This window comes from Prionailurus viverrinus, chromosome D4, assembly GCF_022837055.1.
Source record: "Prionailurus viverrinus isolate Anna chromosome D4, UM_Priviv_1.0, whole genome shotgun sequence".
In the NCBI taxonomy this organism is placed as follows: Eukaryota; Metazoa; Chordata; class Mammalia; order Carnivora; family Felidae; genus Prionailurus; species Prionailurus viverrinus.
Genome location: NC_062573.1, coordinates 20,802,602 through 20,819,309, shown reverse-complemented (window position 1 = coordinate 20,819,309; position 16,708 = coordinate 20,802,602). Strand labels below are relative to the sequence as shown.

The 16,708-nt window shown below is 37.9% G+C and overlaps 1 protein-coding gene and 1 long non-coding RNA gene across 5 annotated transcripts in view; one reads left to right on the top strand and one right to left on the bottom strand.

Annotated features, from left to right (window-relative positions):
* FKTN (fukutin) overlaps nt 1-16,708 on the top strand; it is an 85,974-nt gene that overhangs the window by 41,028 nt on the left and 28,238 nt on the right. For all 3 annotated transcript variants that reach the window (XR_007146451.1, XR_007146450.1, XM_047830991.1), the window contains exons 7-9: nt 3,675-3,804; nt 8,961-9,094; nt 10,612-10,739. Coding sequence is in view for 1 of the 3 variants with exons in the window: in XM_047830991.1 (XP_047686947.1) it covers nt 3,675-3,804; nt 8,961-9,094; nt 10,612-10,739 (392 nt within the window). In the remaining 2 variants the exon portion in view is untranslated. The remainder of the gene's footprint in view (nt 1-3,674; nt 3,805-8,960; nt 9,095-10,611; nt 10,740-16,708) is intronic.
* The window catches only part of LOC125150722 (uncharacterized), a 41,242-nt gene that overhangs the window by 8,967 nt on the left and 15,567 nt on the right, over nt 1-16,708 (bottom strand). The window contains exons 3-4 of one of the 2 annotated variants that reach the window (XR_007146452.1): nt 9,632-9,770; nt 9,420-9,512 (exon numbers count right to left, since the gene is read on the bottom strand). This is a non-coding gene — a long non-coding RNA (uncharacterized LOC125150722). The remainder of the gene's footprint in view (nt 1-9,419; nt 9,513-9,631; nt 9,771-16,708) is intronic. The other variant, XR_007146453.1, reaches the window with a different exon arrangement.

Here is a 16,708-nt window from a genome sequence, read left to right as displayed (position 1 = left end):
AGAGCCTGCTTGGGATTCTATCTCTCCCTCTCTCTGCCCCTCCCCTGCTCACGTTCTTCCTCTCTAAATAAATAAATAATTAAATAAATAAATAAGTGAAGGTTTGGATGCCAGGTGTGCTCATTGCTACTTGGGTTTTGTTGCACACAGACCCTCTGAGTGATTGTGTGTGTGTGTGTGTGTGTGTGTGTGTGTGTGTGTGTGTATTTATTTCTATTTATTTCTATATCCATCTATCAAGATCCATGAATTCACACTGATACCACCAGCCAACTACTTTATGTTTCAGTTAAACATCATAGGGTTTATTTTCTTTTATTTGTGACTCCCTTCTCAAATAGTAAGAAACATAACTCCTGTTATTCTTAATATATTTACTTACTTGTTTAGTCTCCTGTCATTGCTTCTGTCCTGTCTCCCACATGGATGCTGTCCTCACCCTGCTTGAGTGTTAATAATCTCCTACTGGGCTGCCCCCATCTACAGACATACTTCTCAAACTGCTCAGGCTCTGACTCCCAGCACTGGACACCTCCCTCCATGTGGTTCTCTTATCACTTGCTCAGGCTCTGACACCGGCCACTCATATGCATTTTCTTGCTCTGCCTTACCTAATGGTTCTAATAGTGAATAGTTCAGGATGGGAGGGGGAAGAGAATGGGAAGTGTTCTCTTGACTTACTTACTTTTAATTATTTTCTCAAATCTACCAAGAAGTTTAGAAATAGGATAATTTACATTTTCCTCAACTTGATTTGTTTCAGCAGTAACCATCAAAAGTAATTAATGAGTTCCAGTCTAGTCTGTTGAATTCCAGTGAAAAACCAGAGGGAAACATGGAAATATCTGGACACCTGGCCTAGAAATATCTAGAAAACTGTATTATCCTCCTCCAACTACTAATTTTTTTTATGAGACTTTGGGCAAATTTCTGAGCCTTAATTTCCTCATCTATAAAACGAGTGGATAGCTTCTGTCCTGTTACTTTCAGTCTATACTTGGGGGGAAGGTTTGTGGAAAGGTTGCCTGAATGGCAAAGATCAAATGGACATGATATTTAAATTGGGATTTTGTCTTTTTCCAGAGGCGTGGTAAGCCCAAGATTGATATAAGATATTTTTTTAAGTGGAAAAGATTATGCATACTCTAACTTTTAAAATCCATAACAGATGCAAAAGGTTGATAAGTGTATACACTTTAATACATATGAGAGTCAATTCTAAGAAATGGAGTTTCTGGGAATGTCATGTTAGGAAAGGTACGTCAGAGGTGGGAGTATGTCCATGCAGGAGGCAGCCTCAGTAGGACATAACTATCAGGGTAACCTTTTTTATCAATCACAGAGTTTTCATGTCTGTTATTTAGTTTGACCCTTACAGTCACTCTGTGAAATAAGGCAAGTATTTGCCTTTAACAGATGAAAAAAAAAATGAGGTTTCAGTTTTGTGTCATTACTTTGTGTCAGTTTTCAGTCATTACTGGCTGAGCATTCACTAAAACCTGGGTCTCCAGTCTTTCCCACCACACCAAGGGTTAAGAACATGTGCCCCTCATTCCAGTCATTTTTAAAAAAATTTTTAAATGTTTATTTCTTTTTGAGAGAGAGAGAACATGTGTGAGCAGGGGAGGGGCAGAGAGAGAAGGAGACACAGAAGCAGGTTCCAGGCTCTGAGCTGTCAGCACAGAGTCCAACACAGGGCTCGAACTCATGAGCCATGAGATCATGACCTGAGCCGAAGTTGGACGCCCAAAACTGAGCTACCCAGGTACTCCTCCAGTTATATGTTCTAAGGAAGCTATGACTCTGAAGATATTTTCATCTTGAAGGGATCCTGTATAATTTGTATGTTCTGGAGAAGGCAATTTATCTTCTGGGAGCCCACTCTCTTCGGGACACTTTTTTCTTAAGATCCCTAGAGTCCCAGGGCGCCTGGGTGGCTCAGTTGGTTTAGCAGCCAACTCTTGATACCGGCTCGGGTCATGATCTCACGATGGTGAGGTCAAGCCCTGTGTCAGGCTCCCTACAGAGCGTGAAGCCTGCTTAAGATCCTCTCTCTGTCTCTCTCTCTCTCCCTCCCTTCGTCTTTCCCTCTCTCTCTCTCTCTCTCCTTCTCCTCCACCTCTCCCCACTCTCGCTCGCTGTCTCTCAAAATAAATAAATAAAGTTTAAAAAAAAATCCCAAGAGTCCCTCCAGGAACCATATTTTCTCCTGTTATATTATGAAAGAATGACAGGATATTACAGGATATTATATAGGCAGGGTTAGTGTAGGAGGGTCGTATTCATTTATTCATTTACCCATTTTCCACTATATGATGTTCACATATTATGTGCCAGGCACTATTCTAAATTTGTATCTACAGTGGTGGGGAGATTTAGTATGTGCCCTCCAGGAACCATCTTTATAGCCTAGCGGAGGAAACATAAATAAAATAAAAAATGTGAATTAAATATGATAAGAATTATAGTCAAAGTATTTACACATGGTAACTATTATAACTCATTGAACAGATTCATTTGTCTTTGTATCTAGGACAAATACATTTTTTCCCCTCAAATGTTGAACAAAAGGGCAGTACTGGTAGAATAAATACATACATCTTCCTGGGAAAATTAGGGAATGTTTCTCAAAGGGTGGAACACAGACCTAAAAGATTTTGTTGGTCTGGAGCATTTCAGATAAAAGAAATAGTTTGTGTAAAGACACGGTGGCTCAAAAAGTTGTGGTATATTGGGGGAGTTAGAAGTTACTGCTGTATTATGAAGTGTGAGGAGGGTAGAGATGAGGCTGGACCAGTAGACAGGAACCAGAACACAAATGTCCTTTTCTGCTATGCCAAGAAGTTTCCATTTTGACCCATAGATAGTGAAGCATCACTGAAGAATTTATAGTGTTTTCCTCAGTCTAGAATAGTCTAAAAATGAAGAAACTTAGAAAAGCATGGCCAAGTAAATGATCATGATGATATTTGTATAGAACTTCATAGTTTATGAGACATTTTTCTGTCATCCATTGTCTTATCAAATCTTCACAGCAGTCCTGCGAAGTATAATTATTATCCTTCAAGTTACTGGTGAGGAAACTATATATAAGAGAGGTTTGTTCTCTCATTCCCTTGCTCATCAGGCACTGGAGATAAAGTGATGAAATGAAGTCACTTTCCTCATAGAGCTTGTGTTCTCTTCTGAGGTGAGATGCCCAGCATCACAGCTGAGAAGAAGAGGGGCTAGACCTAAACACAGATAATCTGATTCAAAATCCCAGGCTCTTTCTACTACACTCCGCAGTCTCAAAAGACCAATTGAATCCATGAATCATGAAAACGTCACTGAATGCATTTTGTTCAGATATGCTTTTAGCTCTCAGAATTAGTCTTCTTTTCTCCTAACTGCCTAGTCTGCTAAATTGTGATGTGGAGGAGGGAGTGGATGAAGGTTTAAGTCTCATCCTTTGGGAATCCTGGTTATACTTCTTCCCCTTTTACTTGTCTTTCGAAGAATCTGCTCCTGTGGTCTTATAAAATAAATGTGCAAGTAACAAGGAACTCGGAAACTGGATTTTTTATAACAGAAAATGTATAATATGGGGTTAATTTTCAAATTTAATTTGGATGTCACTGAAATATTTCTAGCAATTTAGAAATGGCTGTAATAGTTGACTGTTCTATCTGTAGCAGTACCTTGATGATAACACTGTGGAAGCCATGGCCTTTCGGAAGAGTGCAAAGGAATTGTTGCAGCTAGCAGCCAGAACGTTAAAGAAATTGGGAGTCCGGTTCTGGCTGAGCAGTGGAACTTGTCTAGGTAAAATTCTTTGTTGCTTTACATTTGTCTTTTTGTCATTTCATCCTCTTTGCCTTTAGGGATGATTGCTTGAGATGACACAACATCAGTGATATTTGAACTGTCATATTTATAGACAGAATAAGCGTAGTGCATGGAACAGGAATTTATTGATTTCTTTAAAGACATTAATTTCAGAAACATAAAAGAGTTAGGAAGGCCATGTTGTGTTTACCAAAAACTGTAAGCCATGTATAAAATTTATATCAGAATGGGTAGACTATGTTTGATCTCCAGGTAATCCTTAGGTTAGCATTTTATTATTTCTATCCTGAAGATTGTTCTGCCTTTAAAAAAAAAAAACCCTCTGGGGCGCCTGGGTGGCGCAGTCGGTTAAGCGTCCGACTTCAGCCAGGTCACGATCTCGCGGTCCGTGAGTTCGAGCCCCGCGTCGGGCTCTGGGCTGATGGCTCAGAGCCTGGAACCTGTTTCCGATTCTGTGTCTCCCTCTCTCTCTGCCCCTCCCCCGTTCATGCTCTGTCTCTCTCTGTCCCAAAAATAAATAAACGTTGAAAAAAAAAATTAAAAAAAAAAAACAACCCTCTATTCTGTTTCTTTACCAAAAAAAAAAAACCTTTTTTTAATGTTTATTTATTTTTGAGAGAGAAAGAACATGAGCAGGGGAGGGATAGAGAGAGAGAGGGAGACACAGAATCTGAAGTAGGCTCCAGGCTCTGAGCTGTCAGCACAGAGCCCGAAGCAGGGCTCGAACTCATGAACTGTGAGATTATGACCTGAGCTGAAGTTGGACGCTTAACTGTTCTGTTTCTTTACCTACACCACACAAATGAGAGGAGGGCTAAAGGACATAGCATAAGGTATTCCCACAAATCTTTCCAAGTCACTGATAGTATTACTGGTTGGGCATCACTGCCTTCCCACATTCTGTTTATTCTCAGATGGGAAATGTAGACTTTTCTAGAGTCCTCAGGCAAGTTGCTGTTAGAACCTAAGAAACATTTATGGGTCTCTTTCCACGATACATTGGATCAAACTCCTTTGCAATTTAGAATTATTTAAAACCTTAAGTTTTAATTCTTTTATTTACTTGTTTATAACTGTAGTTGGTTGTAACTGTATTCTTTGATTATAACTTTATTTGTACAGAAATTAATTCAGCTCCTATTTTTAATTATTAAAAAAAATTTTTTTAATGTTTATTTTTGAGAGAGAGACAGAGCATGAGTGGGGGAGGGTCAGAGAGAGAGGGAGATACAGAATCTGAAGTAGGCTCCAGGCTCCGAGCTGTCAGCACAGAGCCTGACACGGGGCTTGAACTCATGAGCTGTCAGATCATGACCTGAGCCAAAGTCGGACACTTAGCTAACTGAGCTGCCCAGGCGCCCCAATTCTGCTCCCATTTTTATAGTGTTACTATATAATTTATTGTCCAAGAGACTCTTGAGAGTGAAAAGGAGTGCCATTAGTAATCATGTTGGTATGATAGACAGAAACTGGGATATATGATTAGGCTATCTGTTAGGCTCTATGGAAATTCACATGGTTCTTTCTGTCAAGGAGCTTGCACTAAGAGTAGCCAAGAAAAAGAGAGTACATCTCACACATTTATGTGATATATGCTTTAAGGTTTAACTTTTTGAAGCAAGATTGTGTTATAGATGATGTCATCAGAAATACCTCTTAATCACTTGTCATGATTTGTTTTGCATTTTTAGCCCCATGATTTTCTTCATTTAGGAGCAAAATGAGGGAGTTGGATTAGATGATATTTAAGGAGCCTTGCATTTTTAAGAGTTTATGTTTCTTTGATAGATGAGTATAGATTTTTCTCAAGCTAGAGATAGACCCCATCCTAGATATTTAGATCTATGGTACAATGAAATTAAAGTTTAGAATTCCAAATAGTATTGCCCAATAGCAGTGCCTGTAAAGACAGTTGTAGACATTTATTTACTTTCTGAATAATTTGGATGAAAGAATTAGAAGGATACTAGGGGAGATCCAAGAGCGCTTAGTAGTAGTAAGGTTTTGGTTTTTTAGAACAGTATTATAGCACCTAATTAAGAAGTAGATACATAGTAAATATACCTAGAAATATGTTTTTTATTTATTTTTTATTTATTTTTCAATATATGAAATTTATTGTCAAATTGGTTTCCGTACAACACCCAGTGCTCATCCCAAAAGGTGCCCTCCTCAATACCCATCACCCACCCTCCCCTCCCTCCCACCCCCCATCAACCCTCAGTTTGTTCTCAGTTTTTAACAGTCTCTTATGCTTTGGCTCTCTCCCACTCTAACCTCTTTTTTTTTTTTTTTCCTTCCCCTCCCCCATGGGTTTCTGTTAAGTTTCTCAGGATCCATATAAGAGTGAAACCATATGGTATCTGTCTTTCTCTGTATGGCTTGTTTCACTTAGCATCACACTCTCCAGTTCTATCCACGTTGCTACAAAGGGCCATATTTCATTCTTTCTCATTGCCACGTAGTACTCCATTGTGTATATGAACCACAATTTCTTTATCCATTCATCAGTTGATGGACATTTAGGCTCTTTCCATAATTTGGCTATTGTTGAGAGTGCTGCTATAAACATTGGGGTACAAGTGCCCCTATGCATCAGTACTCCTGTATCCCTTGGGTAAATTCCTAGCAGTGCTATTGCTGGGTCATAGGGTAGGTCTATTTTTAATTTTCTGAGGAACCTCCACACTGTTTTCCAGAGCGGCTGCACCCATTTGCATTCCCACCAACAGTGCAAGAGGGTTCCCGTTTCTCCACATCCTCTCCAGCATCTATAGTCTCCTGATTTGTTCATTTTGGCCACTCTGACTGGCGTGAGGTGATATCTGAGTGTAGTTTTGATTTGTATTTCCCTGATGAGGAGCGACGTTGAGCATCTTTTCATGTGCCTGTTGGCCATCCGGATGTCTTCTTTAGAGAAGTGTCTATTCATGTTTTCTGCCCATTTCTTCACTGGGTTATTTGTTTTTCGGGTGTGGAGTTTGGTGAGCTCTTTATAGATTTTGGATACTAGCCCTTTGTCCGATATGTCATTTGCAAATATCTTTTCCCATTCCGTTGGTTGCCTTTTAGTTGTGTTGGTTGTTTCCTTTGCTGTGCAGAAGCCTTTTCTCTTCATAAGGTCCCAGTAGTTCATTTTTGTTTTTAATTCCCTTGCCTTTGGGGATGTGTCAAGTAAGAGATTGCTATGGCTGAGGTCAGAGAAGTCTTTTCCTGCTTTCTCCTCTAGGGTTTTGATGGTTTCCTGTCTCACATTCAGGTCCTTTATCCATTTGGAGTTTATTTTTGTGAATAGTGTGAGAAAGTGGTCTAGTTTCAACCTTCTGCATGTTGCTGTCCAGTTCTCCCAGCACCATTTGTTAAAGAGACTGTCTTTTCCATTGGATGTTCTTTCCTGCTTTGTCAAAGATTAGTTGGCCATACGTTTGTGGGTCTAGTTCTGGGGTTTCTATTCTATTCCATTGATCTATGTGTCTGTTTTTGTGCCAATACCAGGCTGTCTTGATGATGACAAGCCTTGTAGTAGAGGCTAAAGTCTGGGATTGTGATGCCTCCTGCTTTGGTCTTCTTCTTCAAAATTACTTTGGCTATTCAGGGCCTTTGGTGGTTCCATATGAATTTTAGGATTGCTTGTTCTAGTTTCGAGAAGAATGCTGGTGCAATTTTGATTGGGATTGCATTGAATGTGTAGATAGCTTTGGGTAGTATTGATATTTTGACAATATTTATTCTTCCAATCCATGAGCAGGGAATGTCTTTCCATTTCTTTATATCTTCTTCAATTACCTTCATAAGCTTTCTATAATTTTCAGCATACAGATCCTTTACATCTTTGGTTAGATTTATTCCTAGGTATTTTATGCTTCTTGGTGCAATTGTGAATGGGATCAGTTTCTTTATTTGTCTTTCTGTTGCTTCATTGTTAGTGTATAAGAATGCAACTGATTTCTGTACATTGATTTTGTATCCTGCAACTTTGCTGAATTTGTGTATCAGTTCTAGCAGACTTTTGGTGGAGTCTGTCGGATTTTCCATGTATAGTATCATGTCATCTGCAAAAAGTGAAAACTTGACTTCATCTTTGCCAATTTTGATGCCTTTGATTTCCTTTTGTTGTCTGATTGCTGATGCTAGAACTTCCAACACTATGTTAAACAACAGCGGTGAGAGTGGGCATCCCTGTCGTGTTCCTGATCTCAGGGGAAAAGCTCTCAGTTTTTACCTAGAAATATTTTTGATATTGTCAGTGTGCTGAAAATTGAGGATGATGCTGCTCTGTTTTTTTTTTTTTTAGTTTATTTATTTATTTTGAGAGACAGAGACAGTGTGAGTCAGGGAGGGGCGGAGAGACAGAGAGAATCCCAAGCAGGCTCTGTACCATCAGTGCCCATGAAACCCATGAAACTGCGAGATCATGACTTGAGCCGAAACCAAGAGTTGGATGCTCAACTGACTGAGCCACCCAGGCGCCCCTGATACTGCTGTTTTTTATATGACCCATCAAACACAAGCTGTTCAGAGCTGTTAAGTTCTACAAATTACAGCTCAGAGAAGGGATACTGGTTAAGCAAAAGAATTAAATTATATTTTTTAGCATACCTTAAAGGCAGCCTTCATCATTAGGGGTTTCTGATCAAAATTCTCAAAAGTAACTTAATTTTTTTAATGGATGGCCCAGGTAACATTATTAAAGCCAATAGCTTATTTAGAAGTTAAAATACATCATGAAAGTTTCTGAGGATGATGAGTGCTCAGGCCAGTAAAAATGAATGAAGAAGGAAGGAAGGAAGGAAGGAAGGAAGGAAGGAAGGAAGGAAGGAAAGAAAGAAGGAAGGAATGAAAGAAGGAAAGAAAGAAGGAAGGAAAGAAAGAAGGAAGGAAGGAAAGAAGGAAGGAAGGAAAGAAGGAAGGAAGGAAAGGAAGGAAGGAAGGAAGGAAGGAAAGAAAAAGGTTCTTCAACAAGTGGCTTCTATAACCACAGATTTAATTTTTTAAAATAATTTTGGTAAAGCACTCTAAGTCTAATCTTATGAAATAAAATCCATTCTTAAAAACATCATACAGTTGTGACTAATTTTTTCTTAATTTAAGTTTTTAAAAAATATTCTTGTTTCTCTTCTTTTTATTTTTAGGATGGTATCGGCAATGCAACATTATTCCTTATAGTAAAGATGTTGACCTAGGAATTTTTATACAAGATTATAAATCTGATATTATTTCAGCATTTCAGGATGTAGGACTTCCACTCAAACACAAATTTGGGAAGGTCAGTAATAAAAATCTTCTTTACTTCATAAGTAATATGTCTTTTCAAAAGTAGAATTTATATTAAACAGCTCAGAGACAACCAGTTAAGAATGTTGCATATATCATTTGATCATTCAGTATTAGCCAGGATGACTTCAGCAGAAGCTTGTTATGTGACTTTCCACACTATTTAAGGAAAACTAGAAAATCTGTCTTTCTACTGACATTGAGAAGGAGAAAAGGATCTTGAACTCTTGCAGATTATTTTATTGCCATTGTAATATAACATATAATTAATGTACCAGATAATATAAAATTAATACAAAATTAAGAATCCCACCTACCTTACCTGATGTTATGTTGTTTCTCATGAATCCTTTAATTTCATGTTCCCTTAGGCATTCTATTATTACCAACATGAAATGGTCCTTTGGTGGCTAAGGGTTAGAAATATAGAATCATTTCAAATAGTTCTTGAATTTCATATTTACTTCATAGGTTCTGGGTCATAGCAATTTTCTCAGAGTTCAACTAGGAATAGGTCATCATGACTTACATTAAATCTCCTTTTGATTTCTCCAATTTGATTTCTATGCTGTAAGCCCATGATTCCTTGCAAATGTCTTACTTCTTTTTTTTTTTTTTTTCTTCAAACATCTTACTCTTAATTTGCTTGTTCCGAGGGAGGTGTTGTCCTGGGAAGCAAGTAGAAGTATGGTTAGTCACTGAAAAATTACTTTTTCCATCATAATTATTCTAGTTTATTAAAAAACTTAGTAAAATATTTTTCCAGAGGTCACAGTCAAAGCAGGAGAACTCTAGGCGTACAGAGAATGTTTACTCAACACTCACTTTATGCCTGGCCCTGCGCTCTGCACCTGGGACCCAAAGATGCATACGTTATGGTACTTACCTTCAGGAGTTCACTGTCTAATTGGGGGAAAAACACATAATAATTATGTGATTAGTGCCATAACAGACAGATGCACCAAGTCTAATGGGAACATAATTATTTGTAGATTAAGTTTCTTTAGGGAAATGCTCCCAGAATTCTTTGTATCTTTAACTTTTATTTCTTCCTCTTTTCATGTACATAGTGTAATGAGTTATGGGCTGTATATGAATTTCTATGATGTCATGTTTACTTAAGTACTCATTATTGATTCTGATGAGAGACTTATTTCCTAATAGTTTTACTTGGTTATTAAAGGGAATCATTTTTCTTTGGTTCCTTTCCTTCTTTAGTCAGAAAAGGGCTCAGGAACAGGATGTTGTGCAGAATGGTAATTGGCTACTGTAAGTCATTTACTTTGAGTTGTCTTTAATTGTAAGAAGCAACATTATTTTGTATGCATTTAAGAAAGAAATCAAATGATGGTACGTTACCAATAAATCCCAATTTCAGAGGTGTTTGGCTTGAAGAAACATGTTCTCTTACAATCAATATTCTCCCTCTATAAAACACAATCTTTTTTTTTTTTAAAGAAAATATATTTCCTTCGTTACAGTCTATGAAGGTTTTCATCTTCCCCTTAGGTAGAGGACAGCTTGGAACTATCTTTCCAGGGAAAAGATGATGTAAAACTCGACATTTTTTTCTTCTATGAAGAGACTGACCATATGTGGAATGGAGGCACTCAGGCCAAAACGGGAAAAAAATTTAAGTATGAACCAGATAAGTACTTATAAAAGGGGCTCTTAGAGATAACTTCAGAAGGTAGAAATAAGGAAGTAACTGAAAATGAAAAACAAGAGAATGTCAAGGCTTCGCTATTAGCTAATACTTTCTCAGTTTACCCATAAAGCCCAGTTATGTTTGGAAAAGTATGAACTACTTATAAGGACAGTGTAAGAGGAGGAAGTGTCCATGGGATGGGACCTCAGTCCAAATAGTCATTATGATTAGAAGTCCTTGAGTCATCAGAAAGGGAAAGCCAAAACAAGGAACACAAAAACTAAGCCCAGAGCCTTAGCCAAAACACTGATTGGCTTTTAGAGTTATAGGAGCTTGTTAATTTGATGGAAATTGGTTAACAGTCAGTAAGAAGGAGATCGTCAAGGTGAAGTTTAAGTGAGAAAATTGGGACTGAGCTGCGCTGAGGCCACCATGCTGGGCAAGCTCTGGAATGTGCCTTCATTATAAACTGAGGGCTAATCCTTCAAGGATACTCCTTGAGCTTAACAGCTGCCATATTTTGTCAAATGTAAGATGATATAGATTGTAAGATGCACTATTATTTTATGCGCTACTAAGAAAGGAAAAATACTGCCAATTATAATTCTAAAACACATGACTCACAGATGGAAAAATTTGGGTGGGGGGAAATGTCTCAGAATTGATGGAGTACAGTATGTTAGATTGACATTTTTAACTTTTTTTTTTAATGCTGCCATAGTAAAACTTTGATGAGAAAAGACAAAAATGACAGTAGAGTAACTATGCTCTCCTTTGTGATCCAATCGACCTATTCTCAATTCTGAAAGAGAGAGAGAGAAGTGCAAATGAGGGGGAACGAGCTCCCAAAGAGTTGGTCTTTGGAGTCAGGCCAACCTGGGAGACCTTAGCTGCACCCTAACCCATGTGTGGCCTTTAGCTTTTCTGGACATTAATCTCCTAGTCTCTTAAGTTTGGGTAGTACTCCTGTGTGTTTGACTGTTATGAACATTGCACCTGTGTTAACACATCTAATCATCAAAATAATCTTAGGAGGTAGGTATTCTGTGAGTCGCTGAAAATGTGAGTTCCTTGTTCAAGACCACACGGTCCATCCATCTCTTTAACCACTACTCCCCACTGTCTCCCTAATACACCTGACATATGAGGCACTTGGCATAATGCTTAGCACTTACTAAGTTATCAGCAAATGGTGGTTATGACTGCTACTGTTTATTAGTAATATTATGATTACTAATGTGATTATTATCATTGCCGTCATTACTATGGTAGTTATATGAGCAGAAGCATAAATTTGCCTCACTTACCACTCAGATTGGAGCTTCTAACCTGGAATAAATTTGATCTATTGGGTAGAGTGGGGAATGTTCTGTAGCACAGAAGAGAAATGCCGTATTCAGACTGCTTTCTCCTGGGTGTGTTGACACACCCTCTCAGGAGTGCTGAATCTTTATTTGAAGGCCAGGAGTCTTCACATAAGCTTAAATTCTGGAGGTTTGAGAGTAATCCAAACCTTTTTCTCAAAGTTGTAAAGTCTCCCCAAATTGACATTGACCCTGGAGCATATTCTTGAAACTTGTACTTAATATAAAAAATTATTTTGCTTTATGATAACAACACATTCATTCTGGGTTAAAGCTCTGATTATAAGACAAATTAATAAGTTAACATATAACTGACATTCTCACTTGTGGTCAGGTGAATGGGGGTGTTTATGACATTCAGCTATAGTTTGTTTATTCAAAATATGAAGCTGAATTTAATGTATAATTTGGAGGCTTCTTTAAAAACTGTAAAATAGTATAGCCTAGAAATTGAGGAGATGGAACCAGTCTGGTTGCTTTTGAATCCCAGCTTTATACTTTACCAGCTTTATGACCTTGGGCAAGTTAGTTAACCTCTCTGTGCGTAAGTTTCCTCAAGTGTAAAATGGGAATAATAACAGAAATTGCTACATAGAATGGCGTTAAGGATTAGCTGCGTTAATACACAAAAAAGGGGGGTTTGAAGAGAATTAAGGATGTCCCGAGTGCCAAGTAATTATTATTGCCATTATTAATAGCTATTATTAATTATTATTAATAACTACTATTATTAATACTACTAGGAGTAGCAGTTGTAGTGGTGGTAAAGAAAACTATTTCTCTTCTTAGTCTTATGAGAAATTGACAGATTAGAAGAAACCTATATAATTAAGTCAATATTAAACTGCCAAATCTATTCATAGAGAACTCATATGAGAATGTCACCTTTTTTCAAAGAAAGGTAATTTCTAGAGCCAGTAGTATAATTCTGTTATTCTTAGATTTCCTTCGGGGGCCTAAACTTCTTTCTTCTCACTAACATGGTCTGAAACCCACAAACTTCAAAAGAACTCTTCATTTCTAACCGCTACATTTCTGCATAGAAAGAGCTTCTTTCATTCTGCTTTAGCTGCTCTTTATGGTAGCAGTGTTTGGGAAGTGTGAAATGTTCTGATTATTTAACAAGAGAAATGAGCAGTGATGGAACTGTCTGGACAGATGGTGTGAGTCCCAGATTTTCTATCCTGTTACTGTGACCTTAAAAGGCAGAGAAAAGAACAGGGATGGCTGTGTAGAGTAGTTTCTTTGGAAGATTCCCCCAGCCATATGCCATTTTCATTCTTTTCAGCACTATTTACTTGAAGGAACTATAGTATTTTCACCAGCACTATTCCTAGAGGAAAAAAAACTCTTAAAGCGAATCTAAAGGTCTTTTTATCTGTATATTTCACTTTGTATTCATGTTATCATTCATTCTGAGGAAAACTTAATATCATAGAATGCTTACGATTTTTTTAAGTGTTTATTTATTTTTGAGAGAGAGAGAGCATGAGGAGGGGAGGGGCAGAGAGAGAGGAAGACACAGAATGTGAAGCAGGCTTCAGGCTCTGAGCTGTCAGCACAGAACCTGACACGGGGTTCGAACCCACGAACCCCCGAGGTCATGACCTGAGCTGAAGTCAGGTGCTTAACCGCCTGAGTCACCCAGGCGCCCTGAATGCTTACAATTTTAAAAAAGGCTAAAGAGGAACTCAGGAAGGAAGAAAAAAGTTCCCCTTTTGAAACTTTACTCTGCATGCCTGCAGAATGATGTTTTTGGTCGTCAGATATAATAATATTAACAGCAATGATAAAGGTATAGCTCCTAGGGCATCTTCTGGTTATCTGGCACATGATAGGTACTTTATGTTTATAATCTCAGACAGTCCTCACATTATCCCTGTGGGTTAGGTGTTCTCACTCCCAGGTAGATATGAGGAAACGGCCAGTTAGAGAAGTGAAGTAACTTGCTCATTAATGGCTGGGCCGAGATTTAACCCCAGTGCTGTTGGACTCTTAATCCTAAATGCTTATTTCTAAGACTTAATAGGTTAAATGAACTAATACACGTAACGCATTTGAAATAGTACCTCGCACACAGTAAGTGCTATATAAATATCAGCTACTGCTGCTACTATTGTTACTATGTTATTATTTCCACTATTGCTATTGTGTTGCTCTGGCACAAAGCATAGTATCTTCAGCACAGTGGTAACTTGGATTAGTTATTCCAGTGGGTCTGGATTGTTTTATACTTATTTTTCTTCGTCAGAGTCTCAATCACTAGCAATAAAAGGTGATGCATATAATAACTATGCCGCCAGGATGTGAAGTTTTTATTCTGTAACTTCACGGTCCTGTAGATGCTGCCTGGGTTTCTTGGGGTTGTTTTTTTTCCTTCCCATCTGAATCAGCTGTTAGTAGAGGCCAGAAGTTTGAGAGGTAATAATCATGGTAATAATAAAAATTAACTTTTATGGAATATTTACTACATGCCAGGCACTATGCCAAACTTTGATATGCATCATCTCATTTAATCCTCACAAGTTTATAAGGGAGATTTTTTAAATTGTCACCTTCATTTTATAGACGTGGGAATATGGCAGAGCTGAGACTCAGATGTGGGACCATATCACTTCAGAACCTGTATTCTTATATATACATGATGCTAGTGTCAGCATGATCTATTATACTGTTAATACTCCCTCCATGAAAATAGCCCTTCTCCTCAATGTTATATTGTCAGGGTAATACAGCTACCTCTCTAACCTCTACTAGGAAATCTACTACCCAGTGAGCTAGTGGTGGGATCCTTATACCTTCTGATATTTGCAGTTGCTGCTTACTGTACAGATCTTCAGAAAATTTGGATTTGTTCTCTGTGGGACTAGACTCCCATCCGGGTGTGGCTCCTATATAACATTTCATTTCTTCAGACTTTATTTACTAACTGTTATGTGCAATGGATTCTAATGTAAACATACTTAGTTTCCTCTATCAGGGATCTCATAATCTGGACCATGAGATGAATTATTAAAGTACTTGATCAGCAGAACAGTAATTGAAGTCTATGTCATATATAGTTCAGATACCAAATCAGAGTCTGTCTAGCAGCAACAACAAGAAAGCATGGCTTAAAAATAGAGAAGTTTGTTAGGTAGACTTGGTAGGATTGTGGAGAAAGGACTAATAGGTTTGCTTAACTATTGTTCTATTTAGACTATTCCTATTTTTTCTTCTTTTTATTTATTTTTAATTTTTTAATTTAAATCCAACTTAGCTGACATATAGTGTAATAATGGTTTCAGGAGTAGAATTTAGTGATTCATCACTTACATATAACACCCAGCTTATTTTTTCTTCTTATTAAAAAAATCCTATGTGCATATTTTTACATAAAGTAAAAGCTTTATTAGAGATTGTTCCCTTGACTAGATTCCCAGAATTGAATCATTATTATTGTTTGTGCTGTTTGAGAAATAGAAAGGGTAAGTGAGCAATGTTCTGATACAGTAAAGTACAAGATTTTATTCTTCAGTCTCTTGTTTTTCCTTTGACTCTTTAGGACTCTTAGAAGTTATATGGACTTCCTTGTCAGCATGCTTTATCCTATCTTCCTTTTTTCCCCCTATTTTTAAAATAAACTTTTTATTTTATGATAATTTTATTTTTCATTTATTTTTTAAAAATTATTTATTTATTTATTTATTTATTTATTATTTTTTTTCAACGTTTATTTATTTTTGGGACAGAGAGAGACAGAGCATGAACGGGGGAGGGGCAGAGAGAGAGGGAGACACAGAATCGGAAACAGGTTCCAGCCTCTGAGCCATCAGCCCAGAGCCTGACGCGGGGCTCGAACTCCCGGACCGCGGGATCGTGACCTGGCTGAAGTCGGACGCTTAACCGACTGTGCCACCCAGGCGCCCCTTTTAAAATTTTTTTAATGTTTAATTTTGAGAGAGAGAGAGAGAGAGAAAGAGAGAGAGAGAGATCACAAATGGGGGAGGAGCAGAGAGAGGGAGACACAGAATCCGAAGCAGGCTCCAGGCTCCGCGCTGTCAGCACAGAGCCTGACATGGGACTCGAACTCACGAACCACGAGATCATAACCTGAACCGAAGTTGGTCACTTAACCAACTGAGCCACCCAGGCTCCCCTATGATAATTTTAGATTTATGGGAAAGTTGCAAAGATAATACAGAGAGTTCCTGTATACCAATTACCCAGTTTCCCCTAATGTTAACATTGTTACCATAGTACCTGGCTCAAAGCTAAGAAACTAAGGTTGGTGCATTATAATGAACTACATTCCAGTTGTTATCTGGATTTCACCAGTTTTTCTACTAATGTCCTTTTTCTATTCTAGGATCTAACCTAAGATACCACATTGTATTTAGATACCCAGCCTTTTGCAACCTGATTTTAGACCAAGATTTAAGCATGACACTGAGATGTACCAGCTACGTCATCACATGTCCCAGTTCTGCCCATTCAAGGGCATTGAGTTGCCTGTTATTTTGATGTTGCTCCTCACTACCTCTAACTGGAAATAATCTCCCTTGACTCTGATTTTCCATAGATTTTGTTTTTGCTTTATTTTTCTCATGCCTTA